Raw genomic sequence first — 23,732 nt, forward strand, 5'->3', positions numbered from 1 at the left:
TTATACCTAGGGGATGAGTACTTAAGGGGGTTAGATTTTGATAAGTTCTTTAGTGGGAATGACACTGATGAAGACTGCACATTGTAGTCGAAATACGTATCTGTCATGGATACCAAAATTAATTAAGTGGAATTAAATGGAAGATAACCTTTTTTTGCTGTTTTATTAAAGCATTCCGCTAACAACCCAATTTCATTACTTTATTATGATGGCTACCAAGCCTTTGGGATTTTCCTTATTAGAGAGTTGAATAGATTTTTCTCCTTTAGCTTACTTAAATCTTTGGTTTTAATTAGTTAGGTAGGTTCCGATTCAACACATTGTAGTTTCATTTATATACCTGTGATCTTGACTTTTATACCTAGGGGATGAGTACTTAAGGGGGTTAGATTTTGATAAGTTCTTTAGTGGGAATGACACTGATGAAGACTGCACATTGTAGTCGAAATACGTATCTGTCATGGATACCAAAATTAATTAAGTGGAATTAAATGGAAGATAACCTTTTTTTGCTGTTTTATTAAAGCATTCCGCTAACAACCCAATTTCATTACTTTATTATGATGGCTACCAAGCCTTTGGGATTTTCCTTATTAGAGAGTTGAATAGATTTTTCTCCTTTAGCTTACTTAAATCTTTGGTTTTAATTAGTTAGGTAGGTTCCGATTCAACACATTGTAGTTTCATTTATATACCTGTGATCTTGACTTTTATACCTAGGGGATGAGTACTTAAGGGGGTTAGATTTTGATAAGTTCTTTAGTGGGAATGACACTGATGAAGACTGCACATTGTAGTCGAAATACGTATCTGTCATGGATACCAAAATTAATTAAGTGGAATTAAATGGAAGATAACCTTTTTTTGCTGTTTTACCATGTTGTGGTTGAATAAATTCTCCAGATTTGTGTGAGCAAAGCCTGAACAGAAGTTATTATTAAAAATTGTACAAGTATTATAAAGCAGGCAGTCGAATAAAATCTTCAAGAAATCGTTTCTGACATCTCAATCAACATTTCAATAGCAACCAAAAATATCCATTTGTATTGTCCAGATGACGCATTGTTCTACGAAAAATTGAAGAACATGAGATTTTTATCGTTGGGCTCAATGTTTAGATCCAGAGCCCTTTCCCCTTTATAGTAAACTATATGGCTTTGCATAATTTATAAGTGATGTATATGGCTGTATCCATAGAACGGACCGCAGCAACGACACTTTTCCTTGGGAGGCGACAAATTTATATTCAGGTAGGGTTAAGATCTAATTTTCGTCCATACTAAGCACAACCCACAATTTACCTCTCTTTTTCGAGCGGGTTTGAACAAAAAAAAAAGAGTGTTTCTATCAAAGATGACCTCCATATTTTATTTACCTTTCCATACGTCGGTACGGGTAAATTTGATAAAGTACCATAAATTGACGATATATTGTTAAAAATCTAACGCTGCTAATTGATTCCAATTCCGTCAAACGAGTTTATCAGGCATAACATTTGATAACGGCACAAAAGCATTTGTAAACAAACTTTGGTTCGCGTGTAAAGGGCCTTAGAAAGTTTGTTTACAAATGCTTTTGTGTCGTTATCAAATGTTATGCCTGTTATATTCCGTTCAAACACGACGGCTGAAAAATGTATTCGCTTTTCGATTTTTGAGAAGAAAGAATGCAAAATTTCATATTATTTGTAGTATTTTAATTGAACTAGTATAATTGATTCATTCACGTCAAAATTATTGATATATTTAATGTGCCGGCTTTATATAACGGATCTGAGCGCTTATGCCAACGTATTTCTCTACCCTATGTAGCAAGAGGATTACTGTGTTTAAAGTATGACTCTCCCTAATAAATTTAATAAAAACGAGTGTTGGGGTGTTGCCAGGACTGCTTCTATTAATCATACCATCTTTTTAAATTATGTGAATGGGAATCTAATGTGTGAGTTATGTCCCAGAGAGCTTTGCTGATTCTGTTTACGATGATTTAATTTCATTTTGGTTCGAAATAATTTTCGTTTAATGCTCATTATTGCATAGTTTCCACAATCGGTATATCCACCAATCGTTCTATCGTATTGATTCTAATCATATGCTGATGTCAATCCGGGAAATGAGTGCCACATTATTGCGTGCAATTTCACTTAACCATGACAATGCAAAAAAAAAAAATCGATATTGAAAGTAGCTCATCGGCCCGTCGGAATAACCTCGGTCATGATATAAAATTTCCATGACAGAATTCAAACTTCAGCCGTACTTAGCTCCGGTTTCACAATTCAGTCGAAACATAAACTGGAGCATATTTCTCCTAATCGGGGTGTAAACAAGCTTCGAACGTAAACATTCCGCAGCATTGGAGAATAGAGGAAAAGAGTTCTGCTTGATTGCATCTGCATTTGGAATAGTAATTTAGAACCACGTGTTCTAAGCAGAAACCACACGCCCTTCCCCGTCGTCAGTCTGCATCGGTGGAACATAAACAGTGGATCGAGTTTCGATTTTTTTTTTTTTTTCGTTTCAAACGCCGCTTTTTTCCATCCAGGTTTTATGCTGCGGAATGGGTTTAGTGCATCGATAGAACCATCAATGCACCAACCGCGATGACGTGGACGATGATAGTGCACTTGGAGCTCGGGTGTTCGGGTGGGAAATGTAGGTCATTGGAGCAATTAGTTCTTAATCGGTGTGTGGGTACACGCGATTTCTACCTGCGGTGCATACACATGTTCTTTATGGAGTTAGAATCCAGGAGGAAAGTTTATAGAGATTGCATGGATCTTAGATCGAGAGGGCAACTCTATCTACGATGCAGGAAAAATTGTGTTTCGCTGTGGTTAGCTGCGCGCACGCTGAGTAGAAAGAAGATTGATGATGATTCTGAAGATTTCCAACAATAATATGATTTGCTATGCAAGTAGATGCGAGAAATGAAAGATTTCGATTATTCGAAGATTGATTCGCTAGTGCGAGATTTGTTGAGCTACTAGAATTAACCACTTCATTCCAGCAGTTAAAATGACGTTTACTACGAGCTTTGACATAAAACATAATTTTGAGATTTTTTCTTCAAGAACCTCGAGAAAAGTAGCCAACATTTGTGCGTTTCATGAAAAAATATAAATTAGTTGGTCAAGTTTTGTGAAATCGCTGGTAGAAAGTCACGCCAAAACTGCTTGACAAAGTGGTCAATTGAGATTTAGATGTGTCGCCCCCCTCGGCTTCGATAGCCTACACACTAACCTCAAAGTACCCATTAATGAGTAAAAAAGTACCCATTTCCAAGAAAAGAGGCTTAACTCATGAAATGAGTAAAAGCAACTTTACTCATTAATGAGTATTTGACGAGTAATGCATAAAATGGGTATTTTTCAATCATTGTGTTTTTCGGTACTTTCAGTACCAATATTTTTGAAAAAAAACAAGTATTTATACACGGTAAGAAAAAAGTAACCAAAAGTAAGTTCTTTTCACTCATCACAGGAACCCAAAAGTAGGTAAAGTGGGTAACACGCAGAAAAATTTACCGTCGAAACAAAAATATTTGAAGTAAATTTAAACGTAAACTCAGTTTGTTCTGGCCACAAACATAAATTAGGTTGATTTCAAACGTATTCTACGTTTGAATCCATTGATAATAATGTTTAAAACAAAAATAATGTTACGTTTATTTTAAAAATATTCGTGTTGAAAATAAACGTGAATATTTTTGATTTATTTGAAAACTATATGCAATCAAAAATTAATATGTTTATTTTAAACATGCTTTTCATGTTTAAAATAAACAAACATATTTTGAAATTATGTTAGCATTTGAATGCTGAATAAATCAAAATAAAATGGATAGCAAATTAATGGAAATTCTCTCGGAAATTCCTGCGATTATGGAAAGTCTGTGGATGTTTGGATCCGGGAGGCCGTCGGGGTGAGTGTCCGATCCGATCCATTTCAGTAAAACTGGTGAAACTTTGTGATGATAGCGTCATTTTGTCGTTTCTGACACTGGTCCTCATACCGGCCTCTTTCTAAGTTTAGTGTCCGGGGATGATCTGTTTTTCTTTCGACGTCGGGTGGGGGGTGAGGATGATATGGGGATCGGTATCAGAAACGACGGATTGACGTTAATATTGTGATGTTCCACCGGTTTTGTCGAGCTTGGAACATTTGCTTGCGTGGGTTTCCGGACTCTCTACTTCGGTTTCGCCGCTTGCAGGCCGTTTTCGGTTAAGTTTGCCGAATGTAAACAAGAAGGAAAAAAGGACACGCTAAAAATTGATTACCCAGATTATGTATTGTTGAAATAAACATGCTTTTGAATTTATTTTAAACATACATATTTTTGTTGAAAACATGTTTTTAATTTACTTTGAACTATGCATATTTTTATTTAATAAACATATACATTTTTAACTTAAATGAACAAAATTTGGTTCCGTGAAATGTAGTTTTCATTTACTTGTGTGCAATTCGTATGGAATTTTCCACTCTATTTCTACCAAAAAGTAAGTTTATTGTACCCAAAAGTAGGTAAATACGATTATACTCCACGTTGGGTTCCCACACTTTACCACCCATGTTGGGTGGTTTTGCTCCTCCGTTTTTAACAACATTGGAAGGAGAAAAGGAGACAAATTAGTCAAAAGTAGGTTAAAAGCAAACAGGCCGTTGGGTACTTTTTTCTTACCGTGTAGAGTTTATTACCATCAATAATAAATACACTCAAAATATTTTCAAATCTAAATAGATTAAAAATTACGCTAAATCACAACTCTCCTGACCGACGCATAGATTGGAATAAAGGGAGAGAAAACTGACTTAGTATAAAAATGCTTTATGCAGTCAAATGTATAACGTGCGAATATTCAAATGATGCATAAAGGGGATTTATTCCATGAATAGTATTTTTATGTGCTGGTCAGTGATATTTCCAATGTTATTAATTTTAAACATAATAATAATGTTACAGGAGCAAATTTATTGTCAATTATTATTTATCACAATAAATCATAAAACATAAACTGGATTAATTAATAATGATATGCAGACAATTTGAACCGATAAAAAAGTGCAATAGTGGGTATCCAAAATGTTATCTGTGTGGTTTCCGTGGGCATTGTTAGAGATGTGGCAACTTGGATCAGCTGCTATCCAGTGATTCCTCGTGTTGGTCGTTTCCATAAGATTGATATTGACAGGACAGCCGAGTCTCCTAGCAGAATCTACACTGCACATCCATCAACAGGGCAAACAATCTATTGGCCTATGGTGATTTCAAAACTGTAATCTCACGCTTCCGAAACTGTTCAAACGGTCTGATATCGATCCGCGCCAGTTTCGTTCAAGTTCAGAGTGTATTTCAGGCATAACATTTGATAACGGCACAAAAGTTTTTGTAAACAAACTTTTTAAGGCCCTTTAAACGCGAACCGAAGAAAACTCACGCAAACCCACAACATCATCAAATAGGGGCAACTATAACCTTTCTCAAAGTAATACTGGTTTGCGTGGGCGTACTTTGGTTCGCGTGTAAAGGGCCTTAGAAAGTTTGTTTATAAATGCTTTTGTGCCGTTATCAAATGTTATGCCTGATTTATAGTTAGCCTCCTAGGGTCCAAAATGCGGAAGAAATTGACCGTGATGGTGCAAACCGAATGGCGCTAGCGAGTGATTGGATTCAGGTTTTATTTTTTGGTGTTGTAACCGGCCTGGAAAGAGAGGCTGTTTGGATCTAGTTTAAAGTTGGCCCTTGGCAAGCGAAACTGTTCAAATTCACCTTAGCAGCAGTTCTTCACCGTTTCAAAACCGGTCATCTTCATTCGGTGCCACGAAGGTCCTAAGCTTACAAACATAATGCAATTAAATTTTGGAGATTGAGGTACTTGGGCTCATTTGCTTGCCAACGTTGCTTGAAGCTAAAAACAAAATTATTATTCAAATATTCTTCTCAAATCTTAACTGATTCAATTCTTCAATACTTACTAAAGCTTTGTTTACTCCTTGTGGTGAACTATGGATAAAGACGACGACAGGAATTCCTATTCTTGATTGTCAACATATCCTACAGCGTGTGACGCTCGACGAGAGGGCTGGAACGATAATGGAGTCTTTCCAAAACAGTTTTCGTTCTTGCAGAGCTTTGCTGTCAGCGGTATACACTGATCGAATTCTTCGCCAGTAGTCGGACTTAGTATAATTTTGATAAAATAAAATAATCGAATCAATGTATAAACATTGGTTATGCATAAAATGATTAAATTTTAATCTTTCTTATTTTAGTAATATTTTTGAGTGTACGTCAAAATTCATCTTAGGCTGTGAACCATTTGCCGAGTTAAATTTAACTCGTGGTTAAAAGTGACATTTCGAAAGTTATTTTCTATGTTCGAAAATCCCCGTGCTGTCGATCGACCGGTTTTCGAGCCACGGTTGTCAAAATTTAACTTCTTGTCTGTCAGAAATAACCATGCTCGGATAGCAGGGTTAATCGATAACTTTTCATCTGTCAAATTTTAACCAAAAGTTAAAATAATCCACCAAATGGTTCAGAGCCTTAAAACCATCAAATCACTTTCTTTATTAGTACACGCAGAAAAATCTAAAATCTTGGGGCCTCCCTTAGCTCAGTCGGTAAAGGCGCAGCTACAAAGCAAGACCATGCTGGAGGTGACTGGGTTCGATTCCCGGTCCGGTCTAGGAATTTTTCGGATTGGAAAATTTTTCGACTTCCCTGGGCATAGAAGTATGATTGGACTTGCCACACAATTATACCAATGCAAAAATGGTAAAGGCATCGAAAGCTCTCAATTAATGGATAGCATATAAATAAAAGGTCTGCAGACATGACATGTAAATTCTCGCTATTTATCGGGGTCGGGTTCTAGTCCGGGTTCCAAAAGGCCTGTCGGGGTGAGTGTCCGGGGGTTCCAGTTTAGTGGAATCGGTGAAATTTTGTGCGATTGGCGTCGTTTTGTCGTTGGTCCTCTTTCTACGTTTGGTGTCGGGAGAAGGGAGAGGATCCGGAATGCATTCAAAATACATTTCAGATTGTAGTTTTTCATTCGATGTCTTGGGGAAGGGTGATATGAGAATCGGCATCTGAAAAAAATGGAGTGGCATTGATTTTGTGAGGTTCCGCCGGTTTTATCGAGCTGGAGTTTCATTTGAACCTAGATGGATTACCGGATCCTGTTATTCGGTTTCACGTCCGTTTAATCGGTTTCACGTTTTCAGATGACCTACTTACGTAGATTACAGCCCTACAGTAAAAGTATGGACGACTGTCACCACAAAACTGCAAAAAGCTGTTCCAATCGAGCAAAGCGGTGCATTTTGACGGTTCGATTGCAACAACTTTTGACAGACGTCCATACTTTTACCATAGAGGTAACTCTAAGACCAGAAGGTCCCGAAGAAACGAGCTCAACTTTTTGGCTCAGCTCTGGTACTATCTTCGGTCCCAAGCTAATCGATTCACCCCTCGAAACATAGGAAACTCCAATAACCCCTCATTTTATCTGTCAAACTTTCATAGCGAATCCAAACAAACATTGTGTAGTACTAGAATTTCGACTAGAATGGGGGTACGTTAATCGATTTGCTTGGGACCAATAGGCTAGTCAAGTGTGAACCAATTTAAAATCGTTAGTTTCATATTGATTGTTGCTTTTACTGTAGGGCTTTAACGTAGATGAGTTCCGAGGAATAGCATGAGCCAATTTCTGTAAACGAGGCAGGACACGCTAAAAATCGTTTACCCAAATCCTATATTGTTGAAATAAAAATGCTTTTATTTTATTGCGGATCAGGTGTGAATGGTTAGACTCCTGCGCTAACAATAAGTACACAGTAATATCACAAACGAAGTGACAGACGGAGCGGCTCGAAAACTTTGGTGACGCACCTGCTATTGCAATTTTTCAGTGTACCACATGGCAACACCACTACTACTGGATTGTACCACATGGCAACACTACTATTGGATTGAATTAGCATTTTCACCAAATGTACTAGAATATTTTGGTTCTATCTCTTTCACTCTACTCAAAACTGAAATGCATAAAAAAAATGACAAAATGATACACACTCTTTGCACACTGTCAAAGAATCATTGTACACAAAATCAACTTTGTTCAAATCAAAACAAAAAAACTAACCCATCTGGTGGATGATGGCACAAGCTTCCAAGAAAATTCTATTACAGTGAACCACATTATTTAAATGGATTTCTTCGCCAGTTAGTCGTCTGTCACTTCGTTTGTGGTAATATTTTCGCACTGGTCATAAAAGTTAAATATGGAGCTTCTTAATGCTTTCTAGAGCCTTAATTCAACAGTGTAGCTTGCAAGTAATGTTCTTAAGCTGTTACTGCTTTCAAATAAGTCGAGTTTTTAATTTTCTGGCATGTGCGAAAATATTACTGTGCAATTATTTTTTGCACAACTGTTTTATTTGGTGCAACATATTTTTGTTTCAAAATGGTTTAAAATTTTTAAATTTACCGAAGATAAAACATCGTTTATTCATATACAGCATTAAAAAAAGTGATTTTTTGCTCATTTTGAGCTACTAACTCCCCTGGGCTTTGGCAAAACCTTGAGGTAGTTTAATTAGGCTACCAGGTCCCAGGGCTGATCTGGATCTTTACCACATTGGAAAGATGCACACTAGTGTTGCCAGATCAGTGTTGATGCTTACCAAAAGTGCATTTAAGCATATTAACAAATTAATCATCACCGTACATTGTTTATTGCTCTGTACTAATAATAAATGATTAAGTACAGTATTTGATATTTTAGTAGGAATGCTGGATTTAGTCGCAGTGGAAATCAATCCTTTATTGAATTGGATTTATTTCTATGGATTTGCACGTTTGGAAAGTATCATCACAAAGATTCTGCACTCGATCTACAGCTTGTGGGTGGGAAGCGTTGTGTTTGTTTTTTTATCTATTTATTGAATCAATTCTTAGAAATACGAAGCGAAAGACAAATCAAGCATTAAGCACAAGACCTTCAAGAAAACTAACAATACGAAGTCTGGAAATGGCAGTGTTTCATTCAAAACGTCAAGTATTTCAAGAATATTAACTCCGATCGTGACTTATTCAATGGAAGTTGCGACTGTTCTCAAAAGCAACAGAAATTCTCTTCGTATAATGGAAACCACCATGCTCGCAGCTCTAAAGCCTCTTAGTTTTGAAGCAAGACAGCGTCCTGAGGCATTCACCAATGAAATCCCAGAACAACCGCCACAAACTGTTATCAATGACTCACAAAGCGCAAGAAGGCACTCCCAACATATTGCAGTCAGAGAACACGAGCAACAAGAAAATTAGAGTGGCGCGGCTAAACTACTTTGGACATGTGGTAAGGAACACATCCCAAGGAATACTAGGGAAAGCTCTCAATTACCGCGTGCATGGAAAAAAGAAACTAAGACGACCCTGCTTCACGTGGAAAACGAGTTTCAAACAGGACTTCGAAAGAAGCAACACAACAGCGGCGCATTGGAGGGAATTGGCATACAACCGTGGCGAATACAAGACGGCCACAAAGAAAATATTCAACGCACTTATCGAGTCTTAATATGAATATTCGGAAGATTCCGTGAGCACGGAAAACACGGAAGATGATGTACGATTGTCGGAATTCGAAGGATTTTCGACTCTGGACAGCAAAGAGGAGCCTTTCCACGGATTTTAGCAGCTAAGTAAATAACAAAATGTAAGTACATTATCAATCACTAAACTAATCAATAACACAAGTAAATGAAATCATAAAACAAGAATTACAGGTATTGCAAAACATGATCCTCTGTACGTTTACTTTCCAACTTTTACTAACTGGCGAAGAAATCAATAAAAATAATGTGGTTCGCTGTAATAGAATTTTCTAAGAAGCTTGTGCCATCAGCCACCAGATGGTCTAGTATTTTTGTTTTGATTTGAACATAGTTGATTTTGTGTGCAATATGATCTTTGACAGTGTGCAAAGGGTGTATCATTTTGTCATGTTTTTTTTTTGCATTTCAGTTTAGAGTAGAGTGAAAGAGATAGAACCAAAACATTCTAGTACATTTAGTGTTGCCATGTGGTACAATCCATTAGTAGTGTTACCATGTGGTACAATCCAGCAGTAGTGGTGTTGCCATGTGGTACACTGAAAAATTTCAATAGCAGGTGCGTCACCAAAGTTTTCAAGCCGCTCCGTCTGTCACTTCGTTTGTGCTAATACTATTGTTACTCCGACTATCCCCTACCTGAAACACTATTCCTCCCTATCCGGCATCTTAAGCAGGATTCAATTAATCCCTGTGATTATTATTCTGTGGTGCCAAATCTTTACCTCTACCCTTGTGCTGTATGGTCAGTGATGTTTTACTGGAGACCTGGCCCTACGACCCCCTTCTGTGCTTGAAATTGAAAATGAAACTGGTTTTAAATTTACTTTGAATAACTCATCTGTGAACATTAATATTTTTGATTTAAATGAAAAAAAAATGGTTCCGTGTACAAATCAAGCAAAAATATAGATTATAAATAGCTGCCGATGCAAGTTCCCTAAGCTCTGTTTTTGTCGGTTTGCTTCGGTAATAGAAGGATTTTTTATGGGATACTCGTCCATCCTATCCTCCTCCTGCACTTGCTCTACTTCCATCGGCTTAACATCCGGCAAATGGTCATTTTCTTGTCCAGCTTTCTGGGGGTGACACTACAGGCTGTGGGCCCTCAATGCTTTAAATGAAAGCTGTATTGAGCCACACCAGCACCGTAATGGAACAATATTCAGATAACCTGAAACTAACACAGTGCATCTGGAAATAAAACAAGATAATGCTCAATGATTTACAGAAAAATCAAAATAAACCTTTCAGTTTTCCGTACTCTTCTGGGTTCAGTTGGTCTTTTAGGACTTCCATTTTCTCGATCGTCAGAAAATAAATCCTATTCGCACCAATGCACCAATCTTATGAGAAATCTCTACTTCCGCCAAATATTATCGCGCTTATGTTAAATCAAGCTGAACTTTGCATTAGGTCGATTCTCTTCGTCGACTTTCTCTTTCGTTAATAACTTATTCACAGAACAGTTTCTTGATGTGTTTGTCGTATTGGATGCTAGATAAAAGCTTCTTTTATCGATTTATGTGCTGAAAATACCTGGGAATGGCTTTACATGACCATGGGGATGCAAAGAGAAAGTCGACGAAGAGAATGTGCAAAGATATCTAATTAACAAGATATCCCACTAATCAATTCTTCATACAAGGCATATAATGACTACCCTTATGTGATAGCAGTGCCATCTGTTGAGTGCACATTGAAACTGTTGGAAGTTCCCCGCCAACTTCACCACCAGGGCTGAATAACTGACAGGAGTCAGCATGACATATGTCAACGCGGACGAGGAAAGAGGACGATATTATCCTCGAAGTCATCATCATTATATTGCGATAGCAAGATTCTTACATGTTTGTGATTGCTCCGATTGTCAATCATTACCACTTTATACGCAACAGAAACACTTGAGAAAACAATCACACATCCAAGCGCGCATCATGCTTGTAATATATTTTTGCTTTCGAGTGAAAGAGTTTCCAATATACACACCCAATATTTATTGCCGTAATCCAGCAATATTTTGCTGCATTTTACCGAACTGGAAGTTCAGCAATCCTTCCAGCAAAATATTTTTGCTGGATAACCAGTAAAATGATCCTTCAATTAAGTAACAGCACATCACTGAAAACCCAGCAAAATTTTGCTGATACTTCAGTAAATAGAAGCAGCAATTAATTTACAGTGGAAGGGAATGGAAAATTTTAGTTTGGAATTGATTGGATGTCACAAAATCATTCTAAATATCTTTATTTATTCAAAGCTTATCATATATGGTATCATGTGTTGGTGGGGGCGATATTTATATACGCCACCACTGCGACACCGACGATGAGTCGACAAACCAGTCGACGAACGAGAGAGAGGAAAAAGAGTAAGTAAAGAACAGAAACGACTTTCAGTTACTTTTGTACCGACCGCGAATAAAGTTGTTTTCGTACCGAGCTCCGTGTTGCGTTTTTCTTTTCTGGCCTCGTTACGCGTTCACGCGAGTTTCTGCCTTGTGTCGGGTTCTGTCCGCTGTGATAACCTGCTGGTCGATCCCGTTTTCCCACAGGTTATGGGCCCAGGTGAGGCTGAAGAAAAGTGGTAGTGCGATTTTCCCCCGGAACTGAACATTTTCTGCGAAGTGAAAATTCGGCGTGGAGAAGCGGAGCGTTGAGTCGGTGGCGTTGGTTTCGATAGCGTCAGTGGCGTACGGTTGGTTGCCTGTGTGCGTGTGTTGCTCGGTCGTGAGACGGGTGGATAGCAGCAGCGAGAGTGAATTCGCGTGCATTGGTTGAGGTTATAAACGAACGTGTTCTATCGTGTCGTGTTTTGAAGAAAAAACAGTTTTTCGTCAGTGAGTTCGAGCAAAATCGAAAATGGCTGAGAAACATGTGTTATTTCCACGCCTCAATAACCAGAATTATTCGACGTGGCAACTGCAGATGGAGATGCTGTTAAAGCGGGATGAATTATGGTTCGCGGTGCATGACGCGAAGCCGACACCAGTCACTCCCGTTTGGACGACAGCAGACCAAAAGGCGTTGGCTAACATCGTGTTGTTTTGTGAGGATAGCCAGCTAAACTTGATCAAGAACGCAAAATCGGCCAAGGATGCGTGGGCCGTGCTGAAGAAGTTTCACAACAAAGCCACGATGACATCTCGTGTGTCGCTGCTCAGAAGGATCTGTAGCTTGAATATGACGGAAGGAGGAAACGTGGAGAAGCACCTCTTCGAGTTAGAGGAGCTATTTGACCGACTGGAGTGCGCCGGTCAGAAGCTGGAAACACCACTGAAAGTAGCGATGATTTATCGCAGCCTCCCGGAATCATATGGCGGATTGGTGACGGCGATGGAAAGCCGTCCGGACGCAGATCAGACGATCGAATTCGTCAAACAGCGGCTGGTCGACGAGTATTTGCGCAGAGTGAAGCGTTCCGGTGAGTGTAGTGAAACTGCGATGAAGCTGCAAAGCAAAGGGCGGAAGGAGAAGAAGTGCTACAATTGCGGTAGGCCTGGTCTTTTTCGTCGTGATTGCCGGTTGTTGCAGCAGGATAAGAAGAAAGAAGAAGATTCCAGAAGTGCACACTAAAAAAATATGAATATTACCGGTGACGCAAATCCAAAAATGAATCAATATAACATGACGCAACTTGAAAAATGACAGAATTTTATGTCCCATATGACCTAAATAAAACAAGCGACTTCAATATGAAACATTTACGTCATAACACTTACATTATTGCTGCTTCCCATTTAATTTTACATGAATGATATCAAACTTAAAACAAGTATATTTTTTTTCGGTGTGCGAAGACATAAATTTACACGTATCAACACATAAACAGGCGTCAGCGGCACCAACAGTTAAACAGAATCAAAACGTCGTCGGTTGTGCGCGATTGAGCTGTAATTCGTAAAGTGTGGTAAATATGGTGATAATTTGCAAAATTTGTGGTATTTCTACTGAAAACACGGAATTTTATGTAAAACATGTTCGATTACATAAAAAAAACATCCATTTCGAGTGTGCGGTAGGAAATTGTGCGGTAGTGTTTAAGAAATTTCCGTGCTACGTTACGCATCTCCGTCAGCGTCATATTGGGCGCAAAAATGATTTTCAACTCGAGTGTCCACTTTTGACCTGCAGTTTCGAATCTGCAGAACTTAAAACAATGACCAAGCATGTGTCACGGCATATATCGGAAGGGCACCCGGTATTTTGCCCATTAAAATGCCGTACTAGCAAGCCATTTGCCACAGTCAACACCCTCAGGATACATAACATGTACTACCATCAAATAACAGCCCAGAAGCAGCCACCCCGCAATAACTATCCGCGTCCTGAAAACGAATTAGCTGCTTCTGAGAAGAACTCTGAGCTTCCGTTGATTACAGAAACCGACAATCATGAAGAAACCCTTGATGAACAATTAAGTGATGTGCAAAGAAGTATTGAAATGGTGTTTGGGACATTATTCTTGAAACTTATTTCGAAAAATCATGTCACTGACGTTGTGATTCAAGAGATTGTTGATTCCATGCAGGAAGCTGCTACGGTCGGAAGGCAATATTTACAGCTGAAATGCGAAAAAATTGCTGAAGAAATCAATCTTCCTCTGGACATGAAAGGAAAGATGAAACAGTTCATGTGTTTTAACAACTTGTTTGATCACCTCTTCGGAGAGGGAGGAAAGTTCCGTTCCTCGCACATTCGGAAAAAGTTTTATCAAAAGCACTTTTCATATATTTCTCCTACCCAAGTCCAACTCCACAGAAATAGTGATCATAATCCTTGTTTTTACTATTATGTTCCGATCTTAGACACTCTATCGGCAATGTTGAATGACAGCCAAATCTATAACGCAGTATTCCGCGATAAGCATTTTGTTCCCGGATACATGACAGATTACACCGATGGTCTGAAATACAAAAACAGCAGATTCTTTAGCCAGAAAACTTTGAACTTGTTCATTTACCAAGACGCAGCTGAAGTAGTTGTGAATGCTATTGGGAACGCAGCAGGCCGTCATAAGCTTGAATGTGTATATATGGTTATAGGTAACCTAGACCCGCACTTACGTAACCTTACAGAAAATGTCCACTTAATTTTACTCTGCAAGGCAAAAGACTTTGCTTATTTTGGCACTGATAAAATCTTCAGGAGGCTGGTTGAAGACATTAAAACCCTTGAAGAAACTGGCATTCTTGTACATGGAGGGGGGTATGAGGAGAGAATTTATGGTTCGGTGTTTACGACAATGAATGACAATTTAGGAGCCCACCAACTAGCAGGCCTGACCGAGAATTTTTCTAGAAGTTCATTCTTTTGTCGTTTTTGTTACATTCAGCATCAAGCCTTCCAAAATGACTGTTTTACTATTGCCGATCCAAGAACACCTCAATCAAATCGCCAGGACGTTGTCAAGATTAATAGCATACCATCTGAAATACCGTACCGTGGCGTCAAAGCAGCATGCATCCTCAACGAACTGATTTACTTTCAGATGTTTTACTATGGGGCGCCACCTTGTATTGCCCATGATCTTTTTGAAGGATGGGCTAATAATGATATGTTTTTAATATTCCACCGTATGGCGAAAGAGAAGCTCGTCTCCGCCAATTTTTTGCAAGCAAGAATTAATAGCATTTGCAAACAACTGAAACTCAAAACTAAAATAGCTTTGGACTTCTCTAGAAAAATGAAAAATATCAAAGCTAAGGCTTGTGATACTTGGCACCTAATTCAAATTCTTCCATTCATATTCATCGACAAGGCAATAGACTTCAATATCCCATTAATGTCAATGCTACTCTTGATCAAACAGATAACTGATATTATTACATCCCCAGTGGTTTCAAAAGAACAAGTTCAGTTACTGTCCGCTCTAATAAGAGAATATCTCGAACTGAGGATGCAAGAATTTGATGTACCCTTAAGACCAAAGCACCATTTCACCTCTCATTATCCTCAACTCATACTTTGGTTGGGACCATTAATGTCCTATTGCACGCTTTTCTGCGAGCGAAAGCATTGCTTTTTCAAAAGAGCGTTGAGAAGTACGCTGAACTTCAAAAACGTTGTTAAGTTTTGCAGCGAACAGCATCAATACTATCAGGGCTTGCTTAATATGAAAAACGTTCGATTCAATCTAGATTTTTTAGTTATAAAGTTCTTGGAATCGTCTGATTATTTGCCACTAGCGATAAAGAATCAGTTGTACGAATACAAGCTATTGGACCAACAAAATGTTTATGCCGAAGAAGCTGCCTATTGCGGATATAGCTACAAAAAAGGACAATATGTTTTTCTAAACCATGACAAGTATGGAGAGTATTTCTTTGTCCTGGAAATTCAACTTTTGATATACGAAAAGGAAAGGAACAATATTTTCATCTACGGCAACCGTAAGGCTGTTTTAAACATCCACGAAAGAGGACTACTACTGATTCATAAGGAATGTTTGATGGCAGAGGCCATTAATATCAAAGAACTAATTGATCGAGCTCCATTGGATTTTTATAACGAAACTAACAAAGATTATTTGTTCATCAAGCATTCAATTCCATTCATAAACTGATCATAACAAAAGACAAACATGGATTCTCTGATAGTGTTCAGAATTTGCGACTCGACACGATTACACCGTTTTGCAATACCAGCATTTGGAATCACAACAAGTTTGCTGGAGGAAGGTAAGCAAACATTTTTGATATATTATATATAAATAATAAATAATAATTTATTATGGGATTCCAGGCTCAGCAACGTTGGGTAAAACCGTAACACAAATAGTAACTGAACATGATGGATGCCGCATAACTTCTGACTTGGTGCTCCAAATATTCAAAGACAAGCTGCTGATGCTATTGGAACCGAACGAAATGTGGGTGGCGATTGAAACGTTGAATCCTCCGTATGATGGAACCAATTTGCAGTCTGATGGTATGTAAATTTTTGTTCTGTTCATTTTTATTTTTTGTTATACGTACATATAAAATACAGTAAACTCTCTCTCTAACTCATGGAAACCTAGGCTACTTAAACCACTGTTTCCATATTAATTTCTGAAATTTGATTCCATAACACGTAATCCTTCCTTCAATACCGAGATAGGGAAGCTGACTGTAAATTGATTGAACGTTGTGTTCACATTTAGGCGTCTTGTTGGCTTCATTGGTACACTTTGATCACATGTGATGAGGTTTTAGAGCATCCAAAATTGAAAATTTCTTACCGTTAAACAGTTAAGCGTCTAATTTACAGTACCGTAAAACGTAGGAGTGCCAGACACATATGGTAAAATGATTTTTACTTTCGAGAAGAATAAGCGTCTTGAGTCGATACCTTGAGATTTTTCCTGGTCGTTCTAACATTCTATCCACAAAATGCACTAATCCTGACATTTGAGACCAGCACTTCATTGCTAGGATCACAGTAATTCGCTGCCATGAGTATTTTCTTCTACGATCACCGAGATGGTTTTTTTTCTGAAATTAATTAAAATAGCTGCGAATGTTACACAAATAATCGAATACAATGTCATAATGCTTACCAGAATGGATATGTATATTCTCAATGAATTTCAGATTTAATACCACCGGAAAACCTGCTTTCAGAACATTTTTCGGAGTCTATTTTTGAGATTGTGGATTCGGATTGCATAATAACAAATATAAAACGCTAATCCGTCACTGTATTTTGTTGATCTGACAATGACAGATTGCAAACACGGCGGAAAAAAGTTATAACACGCTGCGAATTAACTACCCAATTTTATGTAACTGAATCACAAATTAGAGTCTGCGTATCAGAATCACGCAAAGAGTGAAGCCAAATCTACCTATATTGATCCGTCAAACCGTCTACCTATCGTATGAAGTAAATGAACAGTACGGTACTATGAATGCTCAGTGAAAGATATTGCAATAATTAAAAAAGTATCAATGAAAATTTGATCACAAACCCACCGTAAGCTTTAGATTGTTATGCGCTATATTTGGAATTGATCATTATTATGTTGTGATATCCTGAATCGTTGAAATTGTAATTTACTACATCCGCAACGGCCCTTCTGGCTAGTTGCTACTGAATTGAGAGTAACAGTTTACTCTGCGAAATAAACTATCGAGATTAAAAATATTGCCTAATGTTTTTAGCCACAAGAAATCATCGGTATTAATTTCATTGGTTTGCCTTATGAACCATAATAATTATTGTTGAAAAACATTCACTGCAGACAGGAATCGAGCCATGATGGTTATTTCACCCGGTCTGGACTACATGTCTGTCAGCATTTGGAAAAAAAGCCAAATGTATATAATAAATTTTTCATTTAAAGTTTGCATTTGAATTTTCAGCTGACAAAAGATTAACTTTAATCGGCAGTTTTGTATTTATGGGTAATGATAACTCTTTTAACGTATAAAAATGGTACACATTATAGTGAATATTTGCAGATATGTGCTGGTTTTTAACCCATAAGTAGATAACTAACTCATTTTATCGTGTAGAAATCGTTAACACAGAGTAACTCACAACAACTCAAAACCACAGACAAACAAACATAACACATTGAAAATTTCTCACTGTAAAACATCGTCGCTAAAACATTACCGCCATCTGTTGAGTACACTGTGGTGGGCACTATGCTGAACAGATGGCGGTAGTGTATAAACGTCAAACGCAAGGGAATTGACTATGCGCGCCACAGGTGGCGGTACTACCAACTACGATACTTTTAAATTGTCCGTTAAATGCTTGTTCTATGAACAACTTGCCAGCATTATGTCTGTTTGTCTGTTTCAAAACTGTCACAAATGTAAAGGCCTCCTTCCACTGCCCTCAACAGTGGACGTAATTTTTTAATCACCCCTTACTCAGAAAATTTGGTAAATTTTACCCATATTTGTAAGTATAGATTTACCCAAATTTGAATAAATTTTGGCATATCTGCCAAAAAGATACTGATATATTTATAAATCCAATATGCATAGATTTGGGTAAAATATTTACCATTATTTCAAGTTATTCTATTTAACCAAATTTGGGTACATACCATATTCTGAGATAGGAGACTAAATTATCAAATTCCTAGGTGAACTAGTCTACACGAAACGACAAAAGTACCTAAAAGTTAGTTTTATTCACCCATGTCGGAAGTTCCGTGAGCCAACTTAATTTTGAGTTAGCACGCTTGAAGTACACGCTTAAAACCAAGTCCCAATTTTCGTACACAATATTTGAATTTTTTTATGGGGAAGTAACCATCTCTCCAAAAAGTGCACATACCCAAAGAACGGGTTAAATTTTCTACTCAAAAATGAATCATTATTACCCAGATTCGGCAGCGTTTCTTCGAGTAACCTATTTTATTGTTTCTCGAAGACCTTTGCGTTTGTGGGTAACTTTTGCCCATTTGTGCATTAAAAACCGTAAGTGCAAATTTTGAAGAGATGGATTCTCCTCCATACAACATTCAAAAATTAGGTACGAAATGTGGTACCTCATTTTTAGCGTGTAGTTATCATCCGCTTGCACGTTTTAAGTTGTAGATCACTAACTCAATTTTAACTTGGCGCATTTGGCGCTTCAAAAACCATTGGGTTGTTTTGTTTTTCCGTGTTGGGCTAAACTCTCGTTTGTAAATTTTGACTTAATTGTTGCAAATGAGTAACTGTTTCTCCTTTTTCCTGTAACAAATGAGTTACAGTTACTCCTTTGTGAGTAACAGTTATTTATTTAATGGGTTAAATAAAACTCGTTTCCTGGTTTGATTTGCTTTTGATAAAAAAGGTGGAATTATACTCATTAATAGGTGCTTTCAAGACAGTGTGGAATGTTGTTTTTGACAGTTTAGTTTATTAACCCAAATAAGTATCAAACTATTTGTGTGTCATCAGATCTATCTTGTAAATTTTAAATTGGGTTAATCGATAACCCAGATTTGGGTAGTTCATTCATAGTGTGTTGTTTACATCTGATCGTTTTCAGCATTCTGATATTGTTTTATTATATAGTCAAACATGTATTTAAAAGGTTCTATTTAACTGTGATAAAAAATTATATGAAGACTATTACACATGTTTACTTACAGGTGACTCAGCATTCCGTCAACATCTCACCAGCAGCTTTCGAAACGAACAGACGACAGTTATGGATATCGATGCTTCTTTATTTCTTCAGCAAGTCGCTACTCCACCCAACATAATTTCCGTTCTTCCCACCTCAAGCAGAATACGTGATCAACAACAGCCTTCGTCACATGGAATATCAAAATCTCCACAGAACCAACGGACAGTTATACAGGAAAATATCAGTGATTCAGCTGTGCACGATAACGCCGCTTTTCGACCGGTCAGTGTGAATGATAAGGAAACTGACGAAGAGTCTTTTGGTGAACAGGATGAAAATTCAAATCCAAACAGCAGCGCAGAGAAAAGATCATTTGATGAAGTTAAAGTATTGAAAGGTTCCAAGAAACATGCTTCTTGTGAGATGAAATTCAATACATTTCAAGTGAATTGGACCAAGGTCAGTGACGGTATTCTTGATCATCTGCAGCAAATGCAAGATTTCCGCAACGAAAATTCAAGCCAACGTGTGCCTTCATCCCTACAGATTTCAAAGACTGACTTGAGTGGACTGGCGAATTCTGTAGTTGATCAGTTAAGAACAATTGACCATCGTATTCGAGCGGACGTCATGGAAAGTGCGGCACGGCAAATTATCAACAAGTTTCCTTGTCTGAACTTCGTAGACGACGACGGATTCGGGACAGGAACAGGTTATGTATGGTTGAAGCACAAAATGATAAACCGTAATACTTATCTGAACCGTTACAAAGCACCGAATCAACCAAAAGCTTCTACTACAGAAATCAGGCGATATCGGAATTTGCGAGCTGGAACAACAAAGGAATACTGGCAAAAATCAAGTCAAAATTGTTCCAAAGAAGTCCTCTCGATTCTTTCACGGAACGAACCGGAGTTCCTGACGAATGAATTTCTAGACGCATCTCAATCGTATGTTCGATATCGCTTCGACGAGGATAAGCCACTGAAAGATGTTTTGACAAGCCTTCCAGTATTGAGACGAAGATGTCTTCTGAATTACCACTTTGAGAGTGCAACGGGCGTGACAGCGGGATCTTTGGAACAATACTTCACTGCCAAACGATCGAAAATCATCGATTTTTCGATGACAAATCGCAAAATTGGACGTTTGCATGCCAATGCTTCGGATTACGATATCTTCACATTCCTTTGTCGTTCGTTGGGAGAAAAAATTGATGATGTGATTATTTTGAAAGAAGTAATAGATATGAAGTGCAAAGATTTCATCAATTTATTTAATGAGTATAATATAATATTCCTTTCAGATGGGAACGAAGCTTGATGACATTGCAACCGACTGTTCAGGACCAGTACTCGTCGCCATAGGTAAGCTGTTTTTTTTACGTTTTAGAGTTGTTAGTGGATAGGTTCAAAACTAAAATATTGCTGTTCTATTTTACTTATTGTTACACTGGTTTCCTTTCAACTCATTTTGTATGAAATTAATGCAACATAGTTATTAAAATTCATATTTTCATCTTAATGTTTCAGACTGCGGAAACAACAAACGGGTGTTCTATGTGTTTGCCGAACAAGTACCCTTGAGCGAAGGAACTGAAAATGTTGTGGTCGCTGTTACGGACTTGATGTGTGTTCACTATGTACACAATTTTATGTACATGAAGCAAGTATCGAAATTCATGGAGTTCACTCAGGAATATTTTTTCAAAATTCTTCCGACAACTGGATCAAAATCAAGTGCTACGCGTAAGGGACAGCAGCAGCGAGTAGTTAAACGTATCATCGAGGCCATTGCTAATCACATTCCTGAGAAGCAGTAGCATGAATGTATAGCCAGACATTACAGATGCCAAGCCTGATGATGGATGACGGAAACGAAATGATGTTATATTTAGAAGCAAGCCAGGCTTAAAATATCATTTTTTTTTATAGTTAGATATGCATAGAGAAAAAGATCAATATAACAACGATCAAATATCAAAATAAACAATGTATTTTTGAGCAAATTTGTTTTTTTTTTTATATTGTTAGAAATACCTCACCAACAATGCCAATTAATGCTAATAAGTGCAATAAAAAATACTAACGATTTATTATGATATTACAAGAAAAAAAAATATAATAGTTGCATAACTCAGTGTAAAAAATTTCGCTCATAATCCATGTTACTGGTCATTATTACAAATAACCTTAATCTTTTTAAGATTGTAATATTACGTTTCTGGTTTTAAGAAAACCATTGGATTAATCTACAAAAGTACATCTTAAGACTGCTGGGGTTCCTAGTGGAAAACCAATATAACAAAAGTGAAACTGTGTGTTTTGATTAACACAACCGATGAGAGTAACTCAAAGTTAAGCCAAATTTGACGCACAATTACAAATGGGTTGGTAAGACAGTAAAATTTTCATTGTTTTTCCTCAAGAATCTTCTCAAATATAAGGAAAGTCACCGAAAAGTTTACTCAGTCTAGGAGTAAACTGATGTACTGAGTGAAACCACTTTAAATTTTCCTCATATTCACTTTTTGAAATTTTTAGTTAAATTAGACTCAATTTTTGTCAAACTAGGTTCAATTACTCAGTTACCCTCAGTTATCGGTCGTGTAGAGTGTATACGAAAAGTTTTACACTGATAAAAATCTGATTTCCTTACGAGAAACCCCAATTATTAATGCACATGTAATTTTATGCGTTGAAGTAAAAAATTACGTCACATTTTAATTTTACATGATACAATCGTCAACGCGTAAAATTACAGATTTATGACATTTCGTATCGTGTAAAATTATAAGCGAATGTAAAAATATGTCATTTTTGACGCTCGTATATGTCAGTCTCAGGAAACCTAAAATTACACGAATTTTTCGAAGTGTGTGACAAGAAGAGAAGTGCGCGTAAAGCCAAACAGGCTGTCGAAACGGAAAGCCCGATTTGCTTCACGGTTGGAAGCAATCGGTGCAGCGGTTCGTGGTACGTGGACAGTGGCAGCTCGAGCCACATGACGAACGAGAAAGCCTTTTTTCGGGAACTGAATGAAAATGTGAAGATCGATGTTGTGTTGGCCGATGGATCTGTGACCAGATCGGCCGGAATCGGCGAAGGTGTTGTGAAGTGTGTTGACAATGACGGCCGCGTGAGAGACATTACCTTTCAAGATGTGTTGTACATGCCGAACCTGGACAGTAGTTTGTTGTCGGTTCGGAAGTTAACACAAAAGGAACTGAAGGTGAAATTCGGCGCGTCAAGGTGCACAGTGGTGAATATGGAAAGAGAAGTGGTTGCAGTGGCAGTTCTTAGTGGAAACCTGTACGAGCTGAGCGTGGCACAGGATGCACGGCTGAGCAAGGAGGTTCGGCATTCGGAAAGCTGCCAGCACATCTGGACACCGCGACCCTGCGGTGCTGCAGCGCATCCAAGCGGAGGAACTCAGCGATGGCTTCCAGGTGACAGACTGTGGAATTAGGCAAGTCTGTGAACGCTGCCTGCAAGGTAAACTTTCTCGTATTCCCTTTCCCAAAATGAGTAGCAACAGAACAGGTCGCATTCTGGATCTGGTACACACAGATGTGTGCGGTCCTATGAAGTCGGTCACACCCGGAGGTTGTCGTTATTTGATGACCATAATTGATGACTTCAGTCGCTATACGGTGGTCTGTCTTTTAAGGCAAAAGTCTGAGGCAGCCGGGTGCATCAAGAGATTTGTGGCACATGCGAGGACAAAATTTGGAAGAGTGCCTTGCGTCATTAGATCCGACGGCGGAGGCAAATATGTGAACCAAGAGCTTAACGAGTTCTATGCCTCGGAGGGAATTCAAGCTCAGTACACGGCTGCCTACTCCCCGCAGCAGAACGGAGTTGCGGAGCGGAAGAACCGCAGCCTCCAGGAAATGGCAACCTGCATGTTGCTCGACGCAGGTCTCGGGAAGCAGTACTGGGGGGAGGCAGTGATGACTGCCGGTTACATCCAGAATCGTATGCCGTCACGATCTGTGGACAAAACGCCGTTCGAGAGATGGATCAGACGGAAGCCATCGCTGAAGCATTTTCGAGTG

At 38.2% G+C, this 23,732-nt stretch overlaps 1 protein-coding gene across 1 annotated transcript; it reads left to right on the plus strand.

The window, feature by feature from the left end:
* The first annotated feature begins 12,478 nt into the window (after positions 1-12,478).
* LOC135712542 (uncharacterized) lies at positions 12,479-21,497 on the plus strand. Its single transcript, XM_065235502.1, has 4 exons — positions 12,479-13,109; positions 19,698-20,914; positions 20,982-21,042; positions 21,208-21,497. Exons 1-4 carry the CDS (start codon positions 12,479-12,481, stop codon positions 21,495-21,497), a joined length of 2,199 nt encoding a protein of 732 aa, XP_065091574.1.
* Positions 21,498-23,732: the final 2,235 nt, after the last annotated feature.

This window comes from Ochlerotatus camptorhynchus, unplaced genomic scaffold (assembly GCF_037179485.1).
Source record: "Ochlerotatus camptorhynchus isolate MF236.1 unplaced genomic scaffold, CSIRO-AGI_Acam_v1.1 ptg000491l, whole genome shotgun sequence".
In the NCBI taxonomy this organism is placed as follows: domain Eukaryota; kingdom Metazoa; phylum Arthropoda; class Insecta; order Diptera; family Culicidae; genus Ochlerotatus; species Ochlerotatus camptorhynchus.

Excerpts from the sequence above, each read along its gene's own strand:
- LOC135712542 (XM_065235502.1), top strand. The coding sequence starts at position 12,479 with ATGGCTGAGAAACATGTGTTATTTCCACGCCTCAATAACCAGAATTAT. Across the intron at positions 13,110-19,697 it reads GAAGAAGTGCTACAATTGCG|GTGACTCAGCATTCCGTCAA; the intron begins GTAGGCCTGGTC and ends GTTTACTTACAG. Across the intron at positions 21,043-21,207 it reads ACCAGTACTCGTCGCCATAG|ACTGCGGAAACAACAAACGG; the intron begins GTAAGCTGTTTT and ends TTAATGTTTCAG.